Source organism: Neopelma chrysocephalum, unplaced genomic scaffold, assembly GCF_003984885.1.
Source record: "Neopelma chrysocephalum unplaced genomic scaffold, ASM398488v2 Primary Assembly neopelma1_91, whole genome shotgun sequence".
Lineage (NCBI taxonomy): Eukaryota > Metazoa > Chordata > Aves > Passeriformes > Pipridae > Neopelma > Neopelma chrysocephalum.
In genome coordinates, this window is record NW_020897753.1 from 2,480,336 (window position 1) to 2,499,442 (window position 19,107).

The 19,107-nt window shown below is 44.2% G+C and overlaps 1 protein-coding gene across 1 annotated transcript in view; it reads left to right on the top strand.

Moving 5' to 3' along the window:
- Positions 1-16,824, top strand: part of JAG1 (jagged canonical Notch ligand 1) — a 35,877-nt gene extending 19,053 nt beyond the window's left edge. Inside the window, exons 6-26 of the mRNA XM_027693376.1 lie at positions 3,574-3,704; positions 3,980-4,099; positions 4,413-4,526; positions 5,083-5,196; positions 5,946-6,059; positions 6,452-6,498; positions 6,998-7,171; positions 7,653-7,803; positions 8,300-8,464; positions 8,981-9,094; positions 9,735-9,848; positions 9,947-10,060; positions 10,186-10,302; positions 10,820-10,847; positions 10,953-11,038; positions 11,827-11,940; positions 12,213-12,322; positions 12,404-12,640; positions 12,971-13,102; positions 13,551-13,701; positions 14,033-16,824. Coding sequence (XP_027549177.1) covers positions 3,574-3,704; positions 3,980-4,099; positions 4,413-4,526; positions 5,083-5,196; positions 5,946-6,059; positions 6,452-6,498; positions 6,998-7,171; positions 7,653-7,803; positions 8,300-8,464; positions 8,981-9,094; positions 9,735-9,848; positions 9,947-10,060; positions 10,186-10,302; positions 10,820-10,847; positions 10,953-11,038; positions 11,827-11,940; positions 12,213-12,322; positions 12,404-12,640; positions 12,971-13,102; positions 13,551-13,701; positions 14,033-14,490 — 2,905 coding nt within the window. The 3' untranslated portion in view covers positions 14,491-16,824. The remainder of the gene's footprint in view (positions 1-3,573; positions 3,705-3,979; positions 4,100-4,412; positions 4,527-5,082; positions 5,197-5,945; positions 6,060-6,451; positions 6,499-6,997; positions 7,172-7,652; positions 7,804-8,299; positions 8,465-8,980; positions 9,095-9,734; positions 9,849-9,946; positions 10,061-10,185; positions 10,303-10,819; positions 10,848-10,952; positions 11,039-11,826; positions 11,941-12,212; positions 12,323-12,403; positions 12,641-12,970; positions 13,103-13,550; positions 13,702-14,032) is intronic.
- Positions 16,825-19,107: the final 2,283 nt, after the last annotated feature.

The following is a 19,107-nucleotide window of genomic DNA, read 5'->3' on the forward strand; positions in this document are numbered from 1 at the left end:
GGGGGGGGGGGGGGGGGGGGGGGGGGTATGGGATAAATCGTGTGAATGCTGCCTAATGAGCACTAACTAATTGTTTCTGCATAAATAGTGCAAATGTTTTCTGGGTATGTTTTTTCCCCCCAGCCTGATTAACAGGCTTTTTCAACTCCAAGCTTGAAGTACAGTGTGGCTTTTCTCTCCCCTTCTCCCTTTCACTGTTTCCCCCTTCTCCCCTCCCACCCCCAGGTTTCTTCCATCAGTAGGCAAAAGTCAAGCATTCTTTAGAATGGGATTAGTTAAATCTCTCGGTTCCTTTGCCATTGTGAGCCGGGCTCCGAGTGCTGAGAGGTTAATGGCTGGGATGAAATCTTGTCAGTAGGCTCCATGAATGCTGAATTTTGCTGCCATGCTTTGAAGTCCATTCTGTCCTGGCAAGGAGACAATGAAAAGCAGATTTTACCCATAACCCAACAACTAAATATTTGGAATGCCTTAAAATATGCAGCATGCATTTACAGCATGGGGAGGTTCTCTCCCTTACCCTTAGAGGGTTAGTGGATATTAAATGTGGATATTCTTTATCAACAAGCAGCTCCCAAGCTGCTGCAGGTAACCCTTTATCACATCTGTTTACAGCTGAGGGCTTCTGAGGTTACAAAAGGTTGATATTGATCCTGTGTAGGAAGGGTTAAAAGTAAAGTTTGGGTATTCATGAATAAGACTCAGAAGTCTGAAGGAATAGAAAGTAATTCCTCTGCCTGACAAGCATATTGGTGGATTCTCTGTTGCTGGAAATTTTTTCATGGAGTGGACTGGAGTTCAATCGGGAACTAAATCTGGGGTGTCTGGCAGACATTTAGGCAGAATTCAGCCCAAATAGCCACACTGGTTAATTTGTTCTCTCTGTCCCTGTAACTTATGCTTCAAAGCAAACAAACAAACAAAAAAAAATCAAGGAACATTCTGACAGCAAGGTAGGAAGGAACTTCTCATCCTCACAAGAGCCGTGGCAAAGTGAAAGTCGAGCTGCAGGATGGACTGCTGTCAGTCCTTCAGTGATTTTTAACCTTTAGCAGCACTGATATGAGCTGGTTTACCCCCAGAACACCAAAACTAAATCTCTTCTTAATTAAAAAAAAAAGAAAAAGCCTAGCAAGTAGTAGGAAGTATTGGGGGGCCAGATGGCGAGAGGAGCGAGTCAGTCAGGGCTACCAGTGATTTGTGCTTCTGTCATCAGAATAAACATGCCTTGTAGGGGTTGCTGTCTCCTAGTCAGAACAACAGGCTTTGTTTCCAGATTTTTTTTTCCTTTCCTTTCTCTTTCTAAGTCTCTTGCCTCCCACTCACTGCCCAGACATGCACTAGTGCTCTTATTTACTTAAGGTGCAACTTTCCCACACTTGATTTGCATAGTCTTGAAACAATGCTGTCCTTCTGGTGCTTTCAGATAACTTCTGCTTGCCAAGTCAGACCACTATCTTTAAAGTGAACACAGAAACAAGATTTTATTCTCTTTTAAGTTTTGATGAGTCATATAGCCTGTATGTTACAAATGCAACAGGGTTTAAAAATAACATCCCAGCAGAAACTGCTCTGCATTCTGGTACAACAGACAACTCCAAACGTTCCTAAAATATCCTTTTCCCTCTTGGTGAGAGTCACTTTCTTCAATGCAGGCCAGCCAACAAAACCATTTTTACTCATGAATCACTATACAAGGAAAGTTAACTTTAAATTTCTCATGAGAAACTGCTGCATACATATTATTAAACAAGAATTATTACTGTGAGTCTTTTTCTGGAATTGCTATCTAACTTCTTGTTTTCTAAATGCCCATAGCCTTATCCAGTTTTGTTTGTTATGTTTTGAAGCTGATGTTTGAAGAAGGTAATATCTTTGGCTGTAAAGCTCACAGAATTTTTTCCTGTGTGGTGTGGTTTTTTTTTTATAATTATTTCATTTCTCTTTACACTTGTTTTAAAGAAAAAAAACCCACCACCACTTTGATTTGACAGAAAGGAATAAAACTCTCAATGTGGATACCTGTTTTTGCAGGTGAGGTCCCTTAGTTTGGCTTGTGTGCAAGCTCACAGGCAAGTTGCTTTGAATGCAATACAAATTAAAAGGGTATGTTCCTCAATTTTGATCTCTGTGCATTCTTATTATATTCCCTCTACAGAAGGATTTTCCAAGAGCCACTTGAGAGAGGTTGTTTTGCCTTATCTTGTTTTCTTTCATGTTCCTTGCTCACAAAGACACATAAGTTGGACTGGCTTTTTTTGTTAACACACAAACTAATAAGAATTTCCCATTGACTTTGAATAGGCTGCTATTGAAATAGCTATTAAAGAAAAAAGTTAATTAGGATGTAGTTTGTCACCTGAGATTTTTAGAAGGGAAGTTGGACTTTACCACTGGCTGTGTGTGATTACCCACTGGATAGATCCTTCTGCCTTTTTCCCATGAGAAGAAATTGCCAGCAGAAGAATGGTGGGGGGTTTTACAAATAGAAAGCTTAGCTGACTTCTGTAGAGCTGAGGTTTGTTTTCATAATTTAGTGACAGCTTAGTGCATAATTGCTGCTGATCAATTACTCTCAAGACCTGTTAATGAACTACAGTACCTCAACAAACCCTTGCTTTTCGTTTTCAACTTGTTTTGCTTGTTTCTAACTATAGATCCACTTTAATTTGAAGAATCCTTGGTCTGTCTTGCTAGCGAGAACTAAATGAATGCCAAAATGAGCTTTCCCTTAAGGGGGCTCTACTTTAAAAGCACATCTTTCTTTTAAGTAGAGAATTCAGGTACCTAATTGATAGTGGCAATAAATAATAAATTCTTCAGATGCTGAAGTTTCTCAGAATTGGATGTTTTAGTTATTCCCTGAAAAGAGGTTATTAGCATCAATCAAACTCTGAAACACCCCAGCAGCTGATCTTTGCACACATGTAGAATCCTGATGTGTGCTGTTTTCTTTCATCCCTGACTGTGGCCCGCTCCATACTGGCTGTGTGTGTCTCCTGGTTGGGAATAAGGCTGGCTTCTGATGGAGCAGGGAACTCCTCATGCTTTGCTACTGCCTTGCCAAGGGCTCAGAGTTGGTGGTTATGGTTTTGTTTGTCTTCCTTCGACCCCAGCATGGCTGAAACGCCTGGAACCTTGTATTCATGAGGATCTCTGGATAACTGTTTTTCCCACTGACTCTTTCTCCCCCCCTCGATTTATAAAGCACCCTGTCAAAGCCCAGAGATTGATTTGTAGTGCACACCCACCCTCTCTGCCACATTTATATGAGGCTCCAAAAGAGTATTATTGTGCTGAATGGCCTCATGCTGGTTCTCTCAGAACAGTTATTCTTTTGTCAGGAGGCCGACTACAGAGACCTTGGCAAAACTACCAAAATGTTTGTTTACAAGAAACCATCAAACAATCCTTGAATAGCTTCTCCCCTCCCCTCATCCTGCCCTTCTCCCCCACTTCCCCAGCCTTTTTCCAAGCTTTGGAGTTCCACACTTGTATCTACACAGAGCAGTTCTGACTGGCTTTTGGTTTGTTTCCCTGTTCTGATTTTTTTTTCCCCCTCTTTAACCGAAGGTGTCAGTATGGATGGCAAGGCCAGTACTGTGATAAGTGCATTCCACACCCGGGATGTGTCCATGGCACTTGCATTGAACCATGGCAATGCCTCTGTGAAACCAACTGGGGTGGTCAGCTCTGTGACAAAGGTATGCTAATCCCACGGGGAGCCCATGGAACACTTGAATGTTAACACTGGGAGCCTTTGCACGTGAGGCTCAGAGTGCTGGGAGTGTGTTGTCCTTCAGCTGCTTGGCGTTGTCTCCACTGCTCTTCTGGCGTGTCCTTAACTTCTCCCTGCCCTGTCCTGCTCTTGTGTGTGGATGCATTTTGTAAAGGCTCTGGAATAAACAGACAAAGCACACACGTGGGGGTGTTTCTGTTGCTTTCCAACCGTGGCTCTAAAGCTCCTCCCCTCCTGCAGATCTGAACTACTGTGGAACCCACCCGCCCTGTCTGAACGGTGGCACCTGCAGCAACACCGGCCCTGACAAATACCAGTGTTCCTGCCCTGAGGGCTACTCGGGACAGAACTGTGAAATTGGTGAGTGTTTGCAGCCGCTGAGCTGCCACTGACAGTTAATTCTTACCTGGGTTTGGATACACTCAATGAGATGGAGGAAAACTCCGTTTCTAGTGCACCTGGTCAGGACTGGGTACAAATTTCTAGCCTTGCCGGTTCATGCTTCCTCATGAGCTTTTGGTGTCTGTGACCATCAGCCTCCTGGTTCTTGCAGGAGTGCAGTGCAGCAGTGTGATGATGATGTGTCCAGGGCAGAAGCAGGGGGTGGGCGTAGGGGGTGGCTCCCGGTGGCATTGCTGTGTTCCCTCCCCTGATGTGCCTGTGTCCGGTGCAGCGGAGCACGCCTGCCTCTCCGATCCCTGTCACAACGGAGGAAGCTGCCTGGAGACATCCACGGGATTTGAGTGTGTGTGTGCACCTGGCTGGGCTGGACCAACTTGCACTGATAGTGAGTTCTTTCAAATTTGTATGAAAAAAGATGCTAGTTTGCTGGTTTCGATCACTCTTTGTGAGCACTGATAAACTTATAGGGCAGCCTATTTAACCTTTCTCAGCTTGAGCATTGGTTCCTGGCAGCCCTTTATTCCCCTGAGCACTCTCTTTCCCTTTGCTGGTGCTGAGGTTTTTGTTTGTTAACTGCCAGGGGAAAGAAAGGCCAAAGGCTTCTCTAAAGAATCGAAATACTGAATTTTTGTAGAATTCTGGCAAATTGTTTAAAATGCTGTTTAGAGAGAGTTGCTGGATCAAAATGTGACTTCCACTTGCACAAAGGCCATAGGGGTAAACTCCTTCCCCTGTGCTTTGAACCCCCATTTACACTACTCTTATTTTTAAAGGAGGCTTTTACTGAAATCAGAGATGACCTAGAATTCCAAGTGGAAGTCCTGTTGTCCTTCTGATCCTCGGGGAAAACCCAAGTAGCAGCAACCATTTATCAAATGTGTCAGTTAGTGCCATTGCCTGTCAGGCAGTGGAGCTAAGCCTCTCCTTACTCTGCATTACAGATATTGATGATTGTTCTCCAAATCCCTGTGGTCATGGAGGAACTTGCCAAGATCTAGTTGATGGATTTAAGTGTATTTGCCCACCTCAGTGGACTGGCAAAACGTGCCAGCTAGGTGAGAACTGCTTTTCCCTTCATCCAATGCTTTTCTGGAGTGGGGAGAGAGAAATGCAAAAGTCACCGTGGTACAGCCAGGCCAGGGCAGTTGTGCCCTTTGCATTAGGGATGTTTGTGTTTCCATGGTCTGGGACAGTCTCCAGGCGTGGCTTCCATCACTTTGTTGCTGCTGTGTGCTGGCAGTCGAAGGAAATGGTTAATTAAGAGACATCCCTCAAACCAGAGCTGCCCTGGAGTGGGGAGGGTGCATGATGTGCCTCCCAGCGCTGCCCCCACATATGTTTCTCCCTTTAGCCTGTGAGAAAGTTGCTGTATCTCTTCAGCCATGTCAACTCCTCCAGACCAAGGAGTTCACAGCTGGGTTCCACAATGTGGATGATCTCACGGAGAATGAGCTGGCTGCATTCCTTACACAACACACTCATCCCACTGACCGGGCTGCAGCATTTCTCCTTCAAAACGCTCAGCTGAGATGTGTGTGGGGGGGATAAGTTGGTCTTAATGAGTGGCTGGGTAATTATCAAATAATTAGCGTAGCCTGTATGTTCTAATTGCAGAGAAACTGAAAGAGCCTTCAGAGGCTGACGTGGGATTGACTTTTGTTTGTTCCAGTCGCACTCATCTGTGCTGTACAAGTTCCTCTTAGCTCTGAAGGAACTGCTGATAGCTGGGAGAGTGGGCTGTGGGCTTTTCCCTTCCCCCCTGCCCTACAAACTCTGCATTGGGCTGTTCCCCTTGGTTTTTCAGATGCCAATGAATGTGAGGGCAAACCCTGTGTCAATGCCAACTCCTGCAGGAACCTGATTGGCAGCTACTACTGTGACTGCATTACTGGCTGGTCTGGCCACAACTGTGATATCAGTAAGTGTCCATATCCTTGGGTTTATTAAAGGCCAGTTCTGTGGGGATATGTATGTTCTAAGCTCAGATTTAAACATTGGGCATAGCCCCAGCAGTTGATGTTTTTAGAAAGGGAGTAGTTGGTGCAGAATGAAAATACACAATTTTATCAAAGTCATTAGCCTGTACCATAGCTATATTCAGATAAAGTGACTGAAACAATGATGTGAAGTTTCACTGCCTCTCGTAGCAAAATCACGAAAGGTTTCCCACCCATTATAATAACCTTATCTCAAGGAAGGCATGCAGGAAACCTGACAAAAGGTTTATCTAGCTGCAGTTTTAGAGAGACCTGAACTCTCTATCTAGTGTAAATATATTTTTGCCTTCTAACCATGCTAATTTTATTACAGATATTAACGACTGTCGTGGACAATGTCAGAATGGAGGATCCTGTCGGGTGAGCCATTCTTGGTTTACTTTGGTTTCCCAAAGACTTGCAACAGTAACCAAAACGTTTGAGTCTAAGCACAAATAGTTTGGAAAATAGCAATTAGGTGGTATAAGTTGTCCTTTCTTTAAGCTGGGGGGAGGGCCTATGTCATGCTATAGCATGTCCAGATATGTCTGTACAACAGTAAAGGCAAAAAATATAACTGCAATAAATGACTCATTTTCACTGCCAGTGTCACCAGTGAATGGGCTGGTTGTGCAAATTACCTTCTGTAAATGTAGGCACTTCACTGCAAAATGTGGATTAATGTCTTGCCTGGAAATTAAGAACATAAGCCAGAACTGGGTCTGTGTGTGTTTGTTTTTTCCCCCCCTAAATATTTTTGCCTTGTTGGACAGAGTAAGATGATTTTTTTTTTTTTGACTTTTTTTTTTTTCCCCCTTAATAAGACTACCTCAAGAGGGAGGAAAAACCTTTAACTCTAAACTTTTCTGTTCTTTCCCAGGACTTGGTTAATGGTTATCGGTGTATCTGTTCACCTGGCTATGCAGGAGATCACTGTGAGAAAGACATCAATGAATGTGCAAGTAACCCTTGCATGAATGGGGGTCATTGCCAGGATGAAATCAATGGATTCCAATGTCTGTGTCCCGCTGGTTTCTCAGGAAACCTCTGTCAGGTAAGAAGCCTGGGTGAAAGGCAGGCCCTCAGCCAGTGCCGTTTGTACCGGCGCTCCGGATCTGTGCACGGAATGCCTGCAGTCCAGTGAACCATAGGATAAAGTTGTACTTGATATCGCTGTCAGTCTGCCAACAAACTGCTTGATTAATATATATTGGGGGGAAAAGAAACCAACAAAACCCCTGTCGGGCTGCGGAGGATTCTTTTTGTTAAACGGGGTTTGCGTGTCCGGCTTTGCGCTCTATTAATTTTGGCTGTTCGATATCAAGAGTCTGTCTGCCCGAACAGCCGCGAGTCGAACTAAACCCCGTGTTATGAATGACTCTTTGAGAGAGCAGATAAAAAGGTCAGATTCCACAATGTCAGCCTGTCATGGTGAGGGAAAAGCTATGATAAACCTTCTGTTTCACTCAGCCTTCCCTCACTCCTTTTTCCCCTCCCCTTTCTATTCCCCTTCCCTCTGTCTGCACTACTTGCAGCTGGACATAGATTACTGCGAGCCCAATCCTTGCCAGAACGGCGCCCAGTGCTTCAATCTTGCCATGGACTATTTCTGTAACTGCCCTGAGGACTATGAAGGGAAGAACTGCTCCCACCTGAAGGATCACTGCCGCACAACTCCCTGTGAAGGTTTGTGTTGCCTCGCGGGTGAATGGGAATGTCTGGCAACAGTTCCTGCCCCTCCCCTGGCTGGAGCCCTAATGCAGCTCCAGCAGTGGAGTCACTGGAGTAGCTCTTGCATAAAGAGGCTGAATTTTGCCCTCTGCCTTAGGCCTTTATTTGTATGAGCAGATGAGTAATATTTGTAAATATCAGCTATTGAAAGACAGCCTTATGTCCACGTGGACAGAAAACACAGGTAGCAAACAGCCTATTCCAGGCCGTGGATGTGGTCCAGCAACCGTCAGATAAAATGTGATTATTTTATGCACAGTTGGCACAGTCCTTCCATTTAAAGCAGCAAACATATTTGGCACTGTTAGGTTTGTGGCTGGACTCGAGGGTCTTAAAGGTCTTTTCCAACACATGTCTTCTAAACATCCATCACTGGGAATTAAAATGTTGCTCTTAGCTTAAGGAATCAGGTCAGATCGGCAATCCTCATGCAGGTTCTGCTTTTCCACAGTGATCGACAGCTGCACCGTGGCAGTGGCTTCCAACAGCACACCCGAGGGGGTTCGCTACATTTCTTCCAACGTCTGTGGTCCTCACGGGAAATGCAAGAGCCAAGCGGGTGGGAAGTTCACCTGTGAATGCAACAAAGGATTCACCGGCACCTACTGCCATGAGAGTAAGAGCTGAAAGGAGGATATCTTTTTTCTTTTTTTTTTTTTTTTAAGAAATATTCCATCCTTCCCTCCCAGACTGCTTTAAGGGTTCTTTATTGTAACGCAGTGAACCTTGGAACTGCTTTAAGTTTTCATATCCCGCCTTGGGTGAGGCAGAGTGGAATTTGCTGGGCCTTGGGGAAAGTTCACAGTAATGAACCCTCTGGCCATGAATTGTATGTTTTTAAAAACCTTATGTATACAAGGTCTGAGGGAGTTAATAGTGGGGTTTAATGTGGATCTTAAGGACTCCTGATTTATTTTTTTGTTGGTTTTAATAGTAATTGTCGAGTGATGGGTTCATCACTTCATCCAGTTTTTCACCCATTTCTCATCTTGCTTATAACCCTTCCCCTCAAAAGGGTCTTAGAAATGGAAGTAGCACCAAACAGTCTGCAATAAGATAACTTCCACTAGCTGTACTCCTAGTTTGAGGTTTTTTCCCTCTTTTTTTTTTTTTCTCCTCCCAACTGTTGCAGATATCAATGACTGTGAGAGCAACCCCTGTAAAAATGGTGGCACTTGCATCGACGGCATCAACTCCTACAAATGCATTTGCAGTGATGGATGGGAAGGAACATATTGTGAAACGAGTAAGTTATCCATTCTTCAGCACACAGAAAGATCTCTTGGGAAAACACTGGGAAGGAATGGCTGGTGCTGTCTTGAAGACAAACATGACCAGTGCCAATAAACTGCTTCAAAGGCCATTGGGGACCAAGCGTCCTCTGCTTTCCACCAAGTCAAAGATTTCGTATCGGAACTAAACCCAAGTTACAAATCTGGACTGGGAGTAGAACCTGGCCCTCCCACGGTTCAGTTTCCTGCTCTGTCCTTTGGATAACATTCAGGAAGAAACCCTTTGCATTAGTAGATGCCACTTTAGGGATGGCCTGTCTGCATATCACACCTGTATTTTGTCAGTCTTTGGAGCAGAGGAGGAGCAAGTGCTCGGCTCCCATCCCCTGCCTAACAGGGGAGTTTATGTAATAGGCCTTTTCACTGCTTGTTTACTGAAACAAGATTACAAACAAAATGAAAACAAATGGCAGGAATGTGTTGAAACATCCTTCATCTCTGTGACGGGGCTTAAAGCTTTAAAATACTGACTTAAGTGTTTAATCCAGGATTGAAACACAGGCCAAAATTAGGGATGGGTTATGCTCCTTTCAAGCATTGTTTGTCAATTCTGTAAACACCCCTGAGCCGGTTTTCTCTCTTTAACTTATCCAGACATTAATGACTGCAGTAAAAACCCCTGCCACAATGGAGGAACTTGCCGAGACTTGGTCAACGACTTCTTCTGCGAATGTAAAAATGGGTGGAAAGGAAAAACTTGCCACTCCCGTAAGTTCAGCATTTCCAAAACGTAACAGGCGTGCTCTGATTGGCCACTTGAACTTGCAAAGAGCACCAGTCTTAAGGATGGTTTGGGTTTCTCACAGGCGACAGCCAGTGCGACGAGGCAACGTGCAACAACGGCGGAACGTGTTACGACGAGGGGGACACTTTCAAGTGCATGTGTCCTGCAGGATGGGAAGGAGCCACTTGTAACATAGGTAAATAACCCTGCATAATCGCCAGGAAGCAGATGCAGCAGTGGATCTGTGACCTCAGTTTTTCCTCTTGGCTCGCATTCGAGGGCTTTCTAACAACTTAGCGGCGAATGCTGTTTGTGTTGCAGCGAGGAACAGCAGCTGCCTGCCAAACCCCTGCCACAACGGTGGTACCTGTGTGGTCAGCGGGGACTCGTTCACTTGTGTCTGCAAGGAGGGCTGGGAAGGACCCACATGCACTCAGAGTAAGTCAGCTCTGCTTGAACTTTTCCAGAGTGTTGCCTGATGAGAACATGAGCTCATCCTGTTGCTCTCGGAGTCAAGATTGAAACCAGAAGGGAAAGCTTGTTTGATGTAGGCTTTAGCATCACCTGAATCTTTGTTTTTAATGACTTTGTGTGATAGAGCCTTGACCTGGGCATGAGAAAGTTGCAAATCAGCTAAGTGGAGACAGATGTTGTCTTGTTTTCTCCTGCATTCTTTTTCTACGAGCAGCTCTGTCTGCTTCCACTTTTTTTCTTTTCCCCCCCACATTAGATTCTTTACAAGGATTTCTTCCTGTGTACATGTGTTCCATAATGTAGTTAACAAATTTTGTGGTAGAAGCCTGGAATCAATTTAGTAGAGAATTTCAGCATATTTTTGTAAAAGTTGAGCTAAGTATAACTTGGGCATTAGGGGAAGTTTGATCATTCTTTACTGCCAGTAGAGCTGTATTAGCCAAAGCCTGCATGTTTAATGCTGCCTGTCTTTGCTTTGCAGACACAAACGACTGCAGTCCTCATCCTTGGTAAGTTTGCTGTGTTTATCCTTGGCTTTTTTTTTTTGGTGTTGTTTTAGAATTCTGGATTCTTTGTAGCAGTTTCTTAATGTCTGCAATGACTTTTCTCTACAGTTACAACAGTGGCACTTGTGTGGATGGAGAGAACTGGTACCGCTGTGAGTGTGCTCCAGGCTTCGCAGGGCCCGACTGCAGGATCAGTAAGTGTTCCAATGGTGCTCCACCTGGATTTTTGTCTCACTTGAATCTTGTTGCAAGACAATCATCTTAATTAGGTTAAGTGGTAGATCAGATGAGTGATAGGTGTCCTGTGTCTTCTCTATCCGTAGCAGATTTGGGGAGGGCAGGAATCACACTGAAAATGAAAGAAATTTTCAAGTCACTCAGCTGGAGCTGAAATTTCTTGGTTCAGATGAGCAGTCAAAATGCCTCCAGGATAGTTTTCCCAGTTCATATGTGTTTGTGTGACCCAGGCTTCTGCTTGAGATGAAAGTGTGCCAGCCAAAAACCTTGTCAATTAATAATCCACCTCCAAGCCCTGGGGTGATGTATGTACTTCCCTGTAATTTAATAATAATTATAGGTAGGAGGACACTAACACTTTTTTTAATAACAGCCATGGAAGTAGAAGTCTCGCAGCAGCAATACAACTGGGAAGGGGTTTAACATTGTTATCAGTTGAAGAATCTAGTGGGGGACAAAACTGGAGCACATCAGAGGAGAGGAAGTGTGCCTGTGTGAGAAGGAATGTGTCCTTGCCCTTGGAAAGCTCAAGTAGCCACAGGGGTCAGGTTTTGATCTTTGCTAGTGCCACACAGCAGAAATGTCAAAGGACTTGTTTTGAGGTTATACCGGTGCTGCCAGCAGGAATCCATCTCCCAGCAGACTCTAGAAAACGAACATAAAAGCTCCAGTAGGCAAATATATCCTGTATTTGCTTTTTTCTGCCAAAACAAAAGGATGCTATTTCCTCTCCTTCCCATCACAGATATCAACGAATGCCAGTCCTCGCCCTGCGCCTTTGGAGCGACGTGTGTGGATGAAATCAATGGGTACCGTTGCATTTGCCCCCCGGGTCGCAGTGGTCCAGGATGCCAAGAAGGTATTCCAGATGCCAGAGCTGGTCCTAATGTTTGTAGCAAGATCTGTGTAATTGCATCTTGATGGTTTTGTGGTTCTATGGGGGTTTTTTTGGGGGGTGTTATCTGTTGTTGTTTAAAGCAAATACCTTTATTGAAGAAGCAAACTTAGTGATAAGTTTAGGTGAACTTAGGAAAGGGTTTGGTAGGGTTGGTGTTTGTTTGGATTTTGTTTTTTGGGATTTCTTTTTCACTTTTTCCCTGTTTTGAGCTTCTAATTCTGTTCACTCTTCAGTTACAGGAAGGCCTTGCATTACCAGCGTTCGAGTAATGCCAGATGGGGCGAAGTGGGACGACGACTGCAATACCTGCCAGTGTCTGAATGGGAAAGTCACCTGTTCTAAGGTACAGCTGGGCTGTGCTTCGGGTTATGCTGTTTTCTGTCCTCCAACCAGTGGGTTCTTACCAGCATTTCTTCTCTCCTAGGTGTGGTGTGGCCCTCGGCCCTGTGTCCTGCACGGCAAAGGTCACAGCGAGTGCCCCGCGGGCCACGCCTGTGTCCCCGTGAGGGACGACCACTGCTTCACCCACCCGTGTGCCGCGGTGGGCGAGTGCTGGCCCTCCAACCAGCAGCCTGTGAGGACCAAATGCAACTCAGATTCTTACTACCAGGACAACTGTGCCAACATCACCTTCACCTTCAACAAAGAAATGATGTCACCGGTGAGTAGCAGCAGCTCGCTGTGCTGCGGCACCTGTGGATTTGCTTCCCGGAGCTTGGAATGACTTTTGTCATAGGGAAAAGCACAGTAAAAGCTGGCACTGTCTTTTTATCAAAGTAAACAGAAAGCAGGGAAGGATTAATACAGCCTTCCACCATAAATGCTTTTGTGTTTAGGGAAGAACAAAAGCTGGTTTTGAGGGAATTCCACGTCCTTTTCCTTTGAGAACTCTTACTTCAGGGCAGGAAAAAAAAACCCAAGTAAATCTTATATCTGTGTGTTTGTGTGCATATGTAATTAAAAAACCCAACACCTTTTTTGTGTCTTCCAGGGCCTTACCACAGAGCATGTTTGCAGTGAATTGAGGAATCTGAATATTCTGAAGAATGTTTCTGTTGAATATTCCATCTATATTACCTGTGAGCCTTCCCACTTGGCAAATAATGAAATCCATGTTGCTATTGTAAGTATTCCTGGAATATTTTTGAATGTCTCAGTAGTTAATTATCTGGATATGTGTGCAACATGTGGATTTCATAAAAATCTTAATTCCTGGCTTTGTCAGCGCTTCTTGTGGTTTTGTTTCCATCCTGATTCCCTGTAAGAACAGGGAAGGAATCCTGGTTACATGTGCCTACCTGAGAGCTGCCATCTGGGGGCAACTGTAATAGGGGGAGTAAAACATTTCTGTGCTCCATTCTTGCTTTCTTGGGGGGGATTTTTGGTCTTTGTAGGGATGGGGACAAAAAATATGCATTATTAGTTTCTGCCCACCGCCAGCCTTTTTGGTTGGGTTTTTTTATGTGTTAAAAGCACCAAGAGCCTTAAGTGATTGTGGAAATTTATAAATAGCAGATTCCCCTGTGCATCTGCTGTGGCATTTGGTGTTAATTGTGTGCCTTGTCCTGCAGTCTGCAGAAGATATCGGGGAAGATGAAAACCCCATCAAGGACATCACAGATAAGATCATCGACCTGGTCAGTAAGCGCGACGGGAACAACACCCTCATCGCGGCAGTGGCCGAAGTCAGGGTGCAGCGGCGGCCGGTGAAGAGCAAAACAGGTGAGCTGGTCCTTGTCCCCAGATTCCTGTACCCTTGCCCTGACTAGAACAGCCCTTCCAAGGGCAGTCTGGAATCTCTGCTCCTTGGCCCTGTTCACTGGGAACAACGGGGCGGCTTTGCGCCAGGATCGTTTTACTTAAAAAAACCACAAAGGTTTTGAAAATGCTCTAAAGCAGTGGCCTAACCTGGTAAAGCGGCTGCCGTTCTCCTCGTGGAGAAATAAGTGAAAAAACAAGGCTTAAGAACTGAGATTGGTTTTCTTTGTAGAAAGCCTGGAGTTGGCCTCCTTGGTTCTCACAGCAGGACTAACTGCTCTCCTGCCTTTTCCAGATTTCCTGGTGCCGTTGCTGAGCTCGGTCCTAACAGTAGCCTGGATCTGTTGCCTGGTCACTGTGTTTTACTGGTGCATCCGGAAGCGCCGAAAGCAGAGCAGCCACACTCACACGGCCTCTGACGACAACACCACCAACAACGTGAGGGAGCAGCTGAACCAGATCAAAAACCCCATTGAGAAACACGGAGCAAACACTGTCCCCATTAAAGACTACGAAAACAAAAACTCCAAAATCGCCAAAATAAGGACACACAACTCCGAGGTGGAGGAGGACGACATGGACAAGCACCAGCAGAAGGCCCGATTTGCCAAGCAGCCAGCCTACACTTTGGTAGACAGAGATGAAAAGCCCCCCAACAGCACCCCTACAAAACACCCAAACTGGACAAATAAACAGGACAACAGAGACTTGGAAAGTGCACAAAGCCTAAATCGGATGGAGTACATCGTATAGCAGACGGTGGGGTGCTGCCATGCAGGGCCTTTAAGTACCATTATAAAGGCACTCAAGAGCTTGTAGTTCTTAAACTGTTGTGTAATATTTGAGTCTAAGGCTATTATTTACTTAGAATCCCTGTGTTAATTTAAGTTTGGACAAGCTGGCTTACACTGGCAATGATAGTTGCTGTGGTTGGCTGGAATACCAAGTGCTGCATTTCACATCTATGCAAAACTAGTCAAAAGTGCCCTCCCGTAAATTCAGCTGCAGCTGATCCATCATGGAAACGTTCCATAAGGTATTACATAGCCTTATTACTCTTCCTTAGTGTTCATTTTTTTCTTTTTTTTTTTTCTTTTTCTGCCAGATGTTCCGATTTATACAGTTTCTTTAGAATAATACATTTTATTTATATTTATTGAATTTGAGTTTTTTGTATATTGGTTTTATGGTGACGTACAACTAGTTCTGTATTTGAAAGTGCCTTTGCAGCTCGGAACCACAGCAACTATCAAAAATAAGTTTATTATTTATTTTTTTATTGTATTTTTGTTGGGGGTGGGTGGGGGGAACTTGTCAGCAGTTGCTGGTAAATGAAGAATTTAAAGAGGAAAATGTGTCAAAAATAGAAGTTTGTATAGATATGTAAATAATTCTTTTTTTATTAATCACTGTGTATATTTGATTTATTAACTTAATAATCAAGAGCCTTAAAATATCATTCCTTTTTATTTATATGTATGTGTTTAGAGTTGAAGGTTTTTGATAGCATTGTAAGCTCGTGGCTTCTTTATTTTGAATTTATTTTCTTGTTACATGTTGCCTATATGCCAAAACTAAGGTGTTCTAAAATAGTTTATTTTTAATAGGATGGGCTTTCATGCCTTGATGCTGGTTTTTGTACAATGTCAAACGTTTGAAACACCTTCCATAGTATCACTTTAAGACTCTTTGTAAGTACTGACTGAGGCAGTTTAGAGAATTAGACTAGAAAATTTTTTTTGCTGCTTTAGACTTGAAAACCGAGTGACAGGCAGATAATCTGCTAAGAAGCAGTTTAAGGGAACAAAACTGAGCTATTACTTTATGTAGATGAAATGTGAGTGGTTGCATGTAATTAAAAATATCAAATTAGCGTGTGAAGTTGGAAACACAGCAATCTTATTTTGTAAATTCTAATTATTTTTTTTCTCACCATGAAATATGTAATACTGAACCACTTGTAGATTTGACTTTTTTTTGTAATCTACTGCATTTAGGGAGTATTCTAATAAGCTAGTTGTTGAATACTTGAACAGTAGAATGTCCAGTAAGATCACTGTGTAGGTTTGCCATAGATTACACTGCCCGCCTTAACAAGTGAGGAAATCAAAGTGCTATTACGATGTTTAAGATCAAAAGGCTTATAAACATAGTCATCTCGGTGGTTAACCATTGAGATCATGAAGATACCTTGTATTGTGATATTAGTGTTATATGAAAATGCATCTTTGATGTGTTGTTCCTGGCAATAAATCTTGAAAAGTAATATTTATTAAATTTTTTGTATGAAAACATAAAAGAGCGTGGAGATTATTGAGCTTGGAGGTGCTCCCGGCCACTCAGTTGTGCAAATCCAGGGACAGGTGTTGCCGTAGGTTTTCCAAGACCTGCCCCTGCCTTTGGTGGAGTCAGTTTTTTGTGAGATGATTACATGTTCCCCTCTGGCTCCCAATGGGATTGAAGGGGTTTGAAAGCAGCATGTCCCTCGTTCTCACTGTCTCTTGGCCAATGTCCCTCCGTGTATTCCCGAGAGGGTGATGGTGTGACTGGAATTGTGCAACGAGTTTACTCTGCTCGGGCCAATGAGCTGCCCCCAGATGTAACCAAATCTAAGTAGCTAGGCAAGATCCAAAGTGCTGACCTGGATGGGAAGGGATCCATAGATCCTGCTGATTTCTGATGGGCAAAAAGTGCTTTGTAAAGCATAAAATAAACTCTTAAAATATTCAACACGACGGCTTTGAATGCTGAACTAATGCTGCCCCTCCCACCCAAAGGGGACGCCTGGGGAGGTGCAGGGGTTGGCTGGCTCATGGTCTGCTCTGATTTTGGCATGTTCTGATGAAGCTGCAAAGTTGTTTTGGGAAGTGGCTAAAAGCTGAGGGAACAATTAACTGTGTAACAAATTAACTGAAAAAGAGTTAAACCAACCCCCTGCATCCGTATTTGTTTGTGGTAAATAAATAGATATTTTATATAAAGATTGCTGCAATATGAATACAATGAACGCTGACAAAATCTGATGGTGAGAAATACTTTGTTATGTACCTTCTTTACAGCTGTCTAAAAAAAAGTGATAAAATCTAATTAGTGTTACTTTTTATTTTAAACTCACTTCAGAAGGAGGTTTCCACCGTGGCTGTGCTACCTTGGTGGGGGGCTGCTCTTACTCTTCCCAATCACATGCCTGGAGCCTCGTCAGTGTAGTGCCTGCTGAATGGGAAGTCAACAAGATTAGCTTCATCTGACCACTTCAATAATTCCCCATCAAACAAATCCCACGAGTATTTATTTCCCTTTGTTCCCTGGCTTCTAAATCTGCAATAAAGCAAACACGGCGTGTCCAAAAAAAGCCACTTAAAGATGATAGAATCTTCCACCTGCCTCCGAAGTGCAAAGCCAGGCTATTCCCTGAATGCTTTCCCATGCTTTTAATGTTGAATTAACCATCACCCTGATGTCTGCTGTTCGTGTGGGTCTCAAATGCAATGATACAGAAACAACTACCTCCTTCCAAATGGCTGAAACATACCTGAATTGGTAGGAATTTGAATCTGCCTTCCATTAAGCAAAAAAATAATTTAAAAAAATAGAGCACTTGCAATTCCTTGGAACCTACATTTGCCAGGCTTCTTCAAAACCTACTGAGGCAAATTCTAATTACAGACTTATTCGTTGCACGTAGTGACAAAGCTGTTTAGGTCTCTGAAGACTCAGTGAAAGAAAAACCTGAGTTCCTCAAGCTTCAAAAAAAGTCAGAGCCCTGAGCACAGTGTTCATTTATTTACTTTCAGCCTTTCCTGTGCTCCAAAGTGCTCTATGGACCAGGCAGAGGTTTTGTTACTGCAGAGCTCCTCCACACACAACTTGCTTTTCCCACAGAGCTCATTTCATTGCTACCTCACGGTGTTAGAAAATTAGAACTGCACGAGTTGTACAGAGGCAGGGAAGAAAATTCAGTGCAATCGCTGTAATGGTATTTATTAATTAACCTCATATCTCAATGGTAGCTCCAAAACTTGCACTGGTGAATGTAACACAAAACCAGTCCTCCAAAGCCCAGATCCACCACCACGCTGGGGGCTGGTCTAGGAAGTGGTTTCCGTTGCCATGAAAATAAATAGAAACACGAAGTTTAAGGCTTCCCCGTTACAATACCAAGGCACATTTATTTTTGTGGAAATCGTTCTTTGCCAGTTCATACTTTACTACTCAGGGAAGACACATTCTGTCTAGTCAGGAGAAGTTTCCCACTGCTACTGTGTGTTTGTTCTTTGGATCCTTCTTCATCTAAGGACTGAAAAATACGTGTTTCCTGAGCTGCCAGTTAAACACAGGCACTAAAATAAAATAAATTAAATAAAATAATATTTCTCCCCTTAGCACTCTCAGCCTTGCTCTACCTACAGCTAATTGGACGTGCCAGATCTGGGTTTGGTTCAGCTCAAGCACGGCCACATCAAAGCTCTGCACCTCCGCATGGAAAGGGCCCGTCTTACGCAGAGGTAACTGGGAAAGGTGCTGATGGTGCATGTTACATCAGCCTGAGTGCCAGTATATTCCTGTCACCAGGGGAACACCAGCCTTGGGAACGGCTCCCTCTGCACTACTAACAGGAGCCAAGGGCAGCCAAGAGCACTGGGACACCTGAAGCCTCAAATGTGAACCAGTTTGGGCCCCAAACACGAGACCTGCACCTTCAAGCCACGGCACTGATAAAACCGTTTTCCCTTCCACAGACACACCACAAGTTCATGTTACTAACCGGCTCCCTGCCAAGCTAGAAAAGGTACAAGGTTATGCTCTTGGTGGATCCTTCAAGATTCCTGATTCTGCTCCATATCCCCAGCCCTGAGGCTGAATCCAGCCCTGCCTCCCCAGCTCTCCGGGGCCCAGAGCACTGCCCCTGCCATCTGCAGAGTCACAAGGCAGAGCCTTCATGTTTTTGGGAGTGCATGCAAAGATGAGAAGTTCTGACAAGGGAAGTACCAAATTCAGCCTTTTCCACCCCAGAAGATGGAAGTGATTGCGTAACCTCCCCCTCTCCTCCTAAAGGAAGCAAGAATATTTAAGTATATTTAAGACTTTTTTTGGCTTCCCCTTTTTTCAGTGGCCGCCGTGTTATTGTTTGCCAGTGCACACAGAGTTTGCCTGCAAAGGTCAGTGATTGCTCCCAAAAGAGGGGAAAGCGGTAAAATAACCATGCAATGATTAACTCCAAATTGTGGGAGAGAGGAGGAGGAAAGGGGTGCAGGATCTGAATGGTTCAGCAGCTGCTTCCCCAGCACTGGGGCAGCAGCGGAGCCATGTGGGATCAGACATGGGCATCAGACCAGAGCTCCAGCCCAGATCTGCCAGTGAGCACCTTCC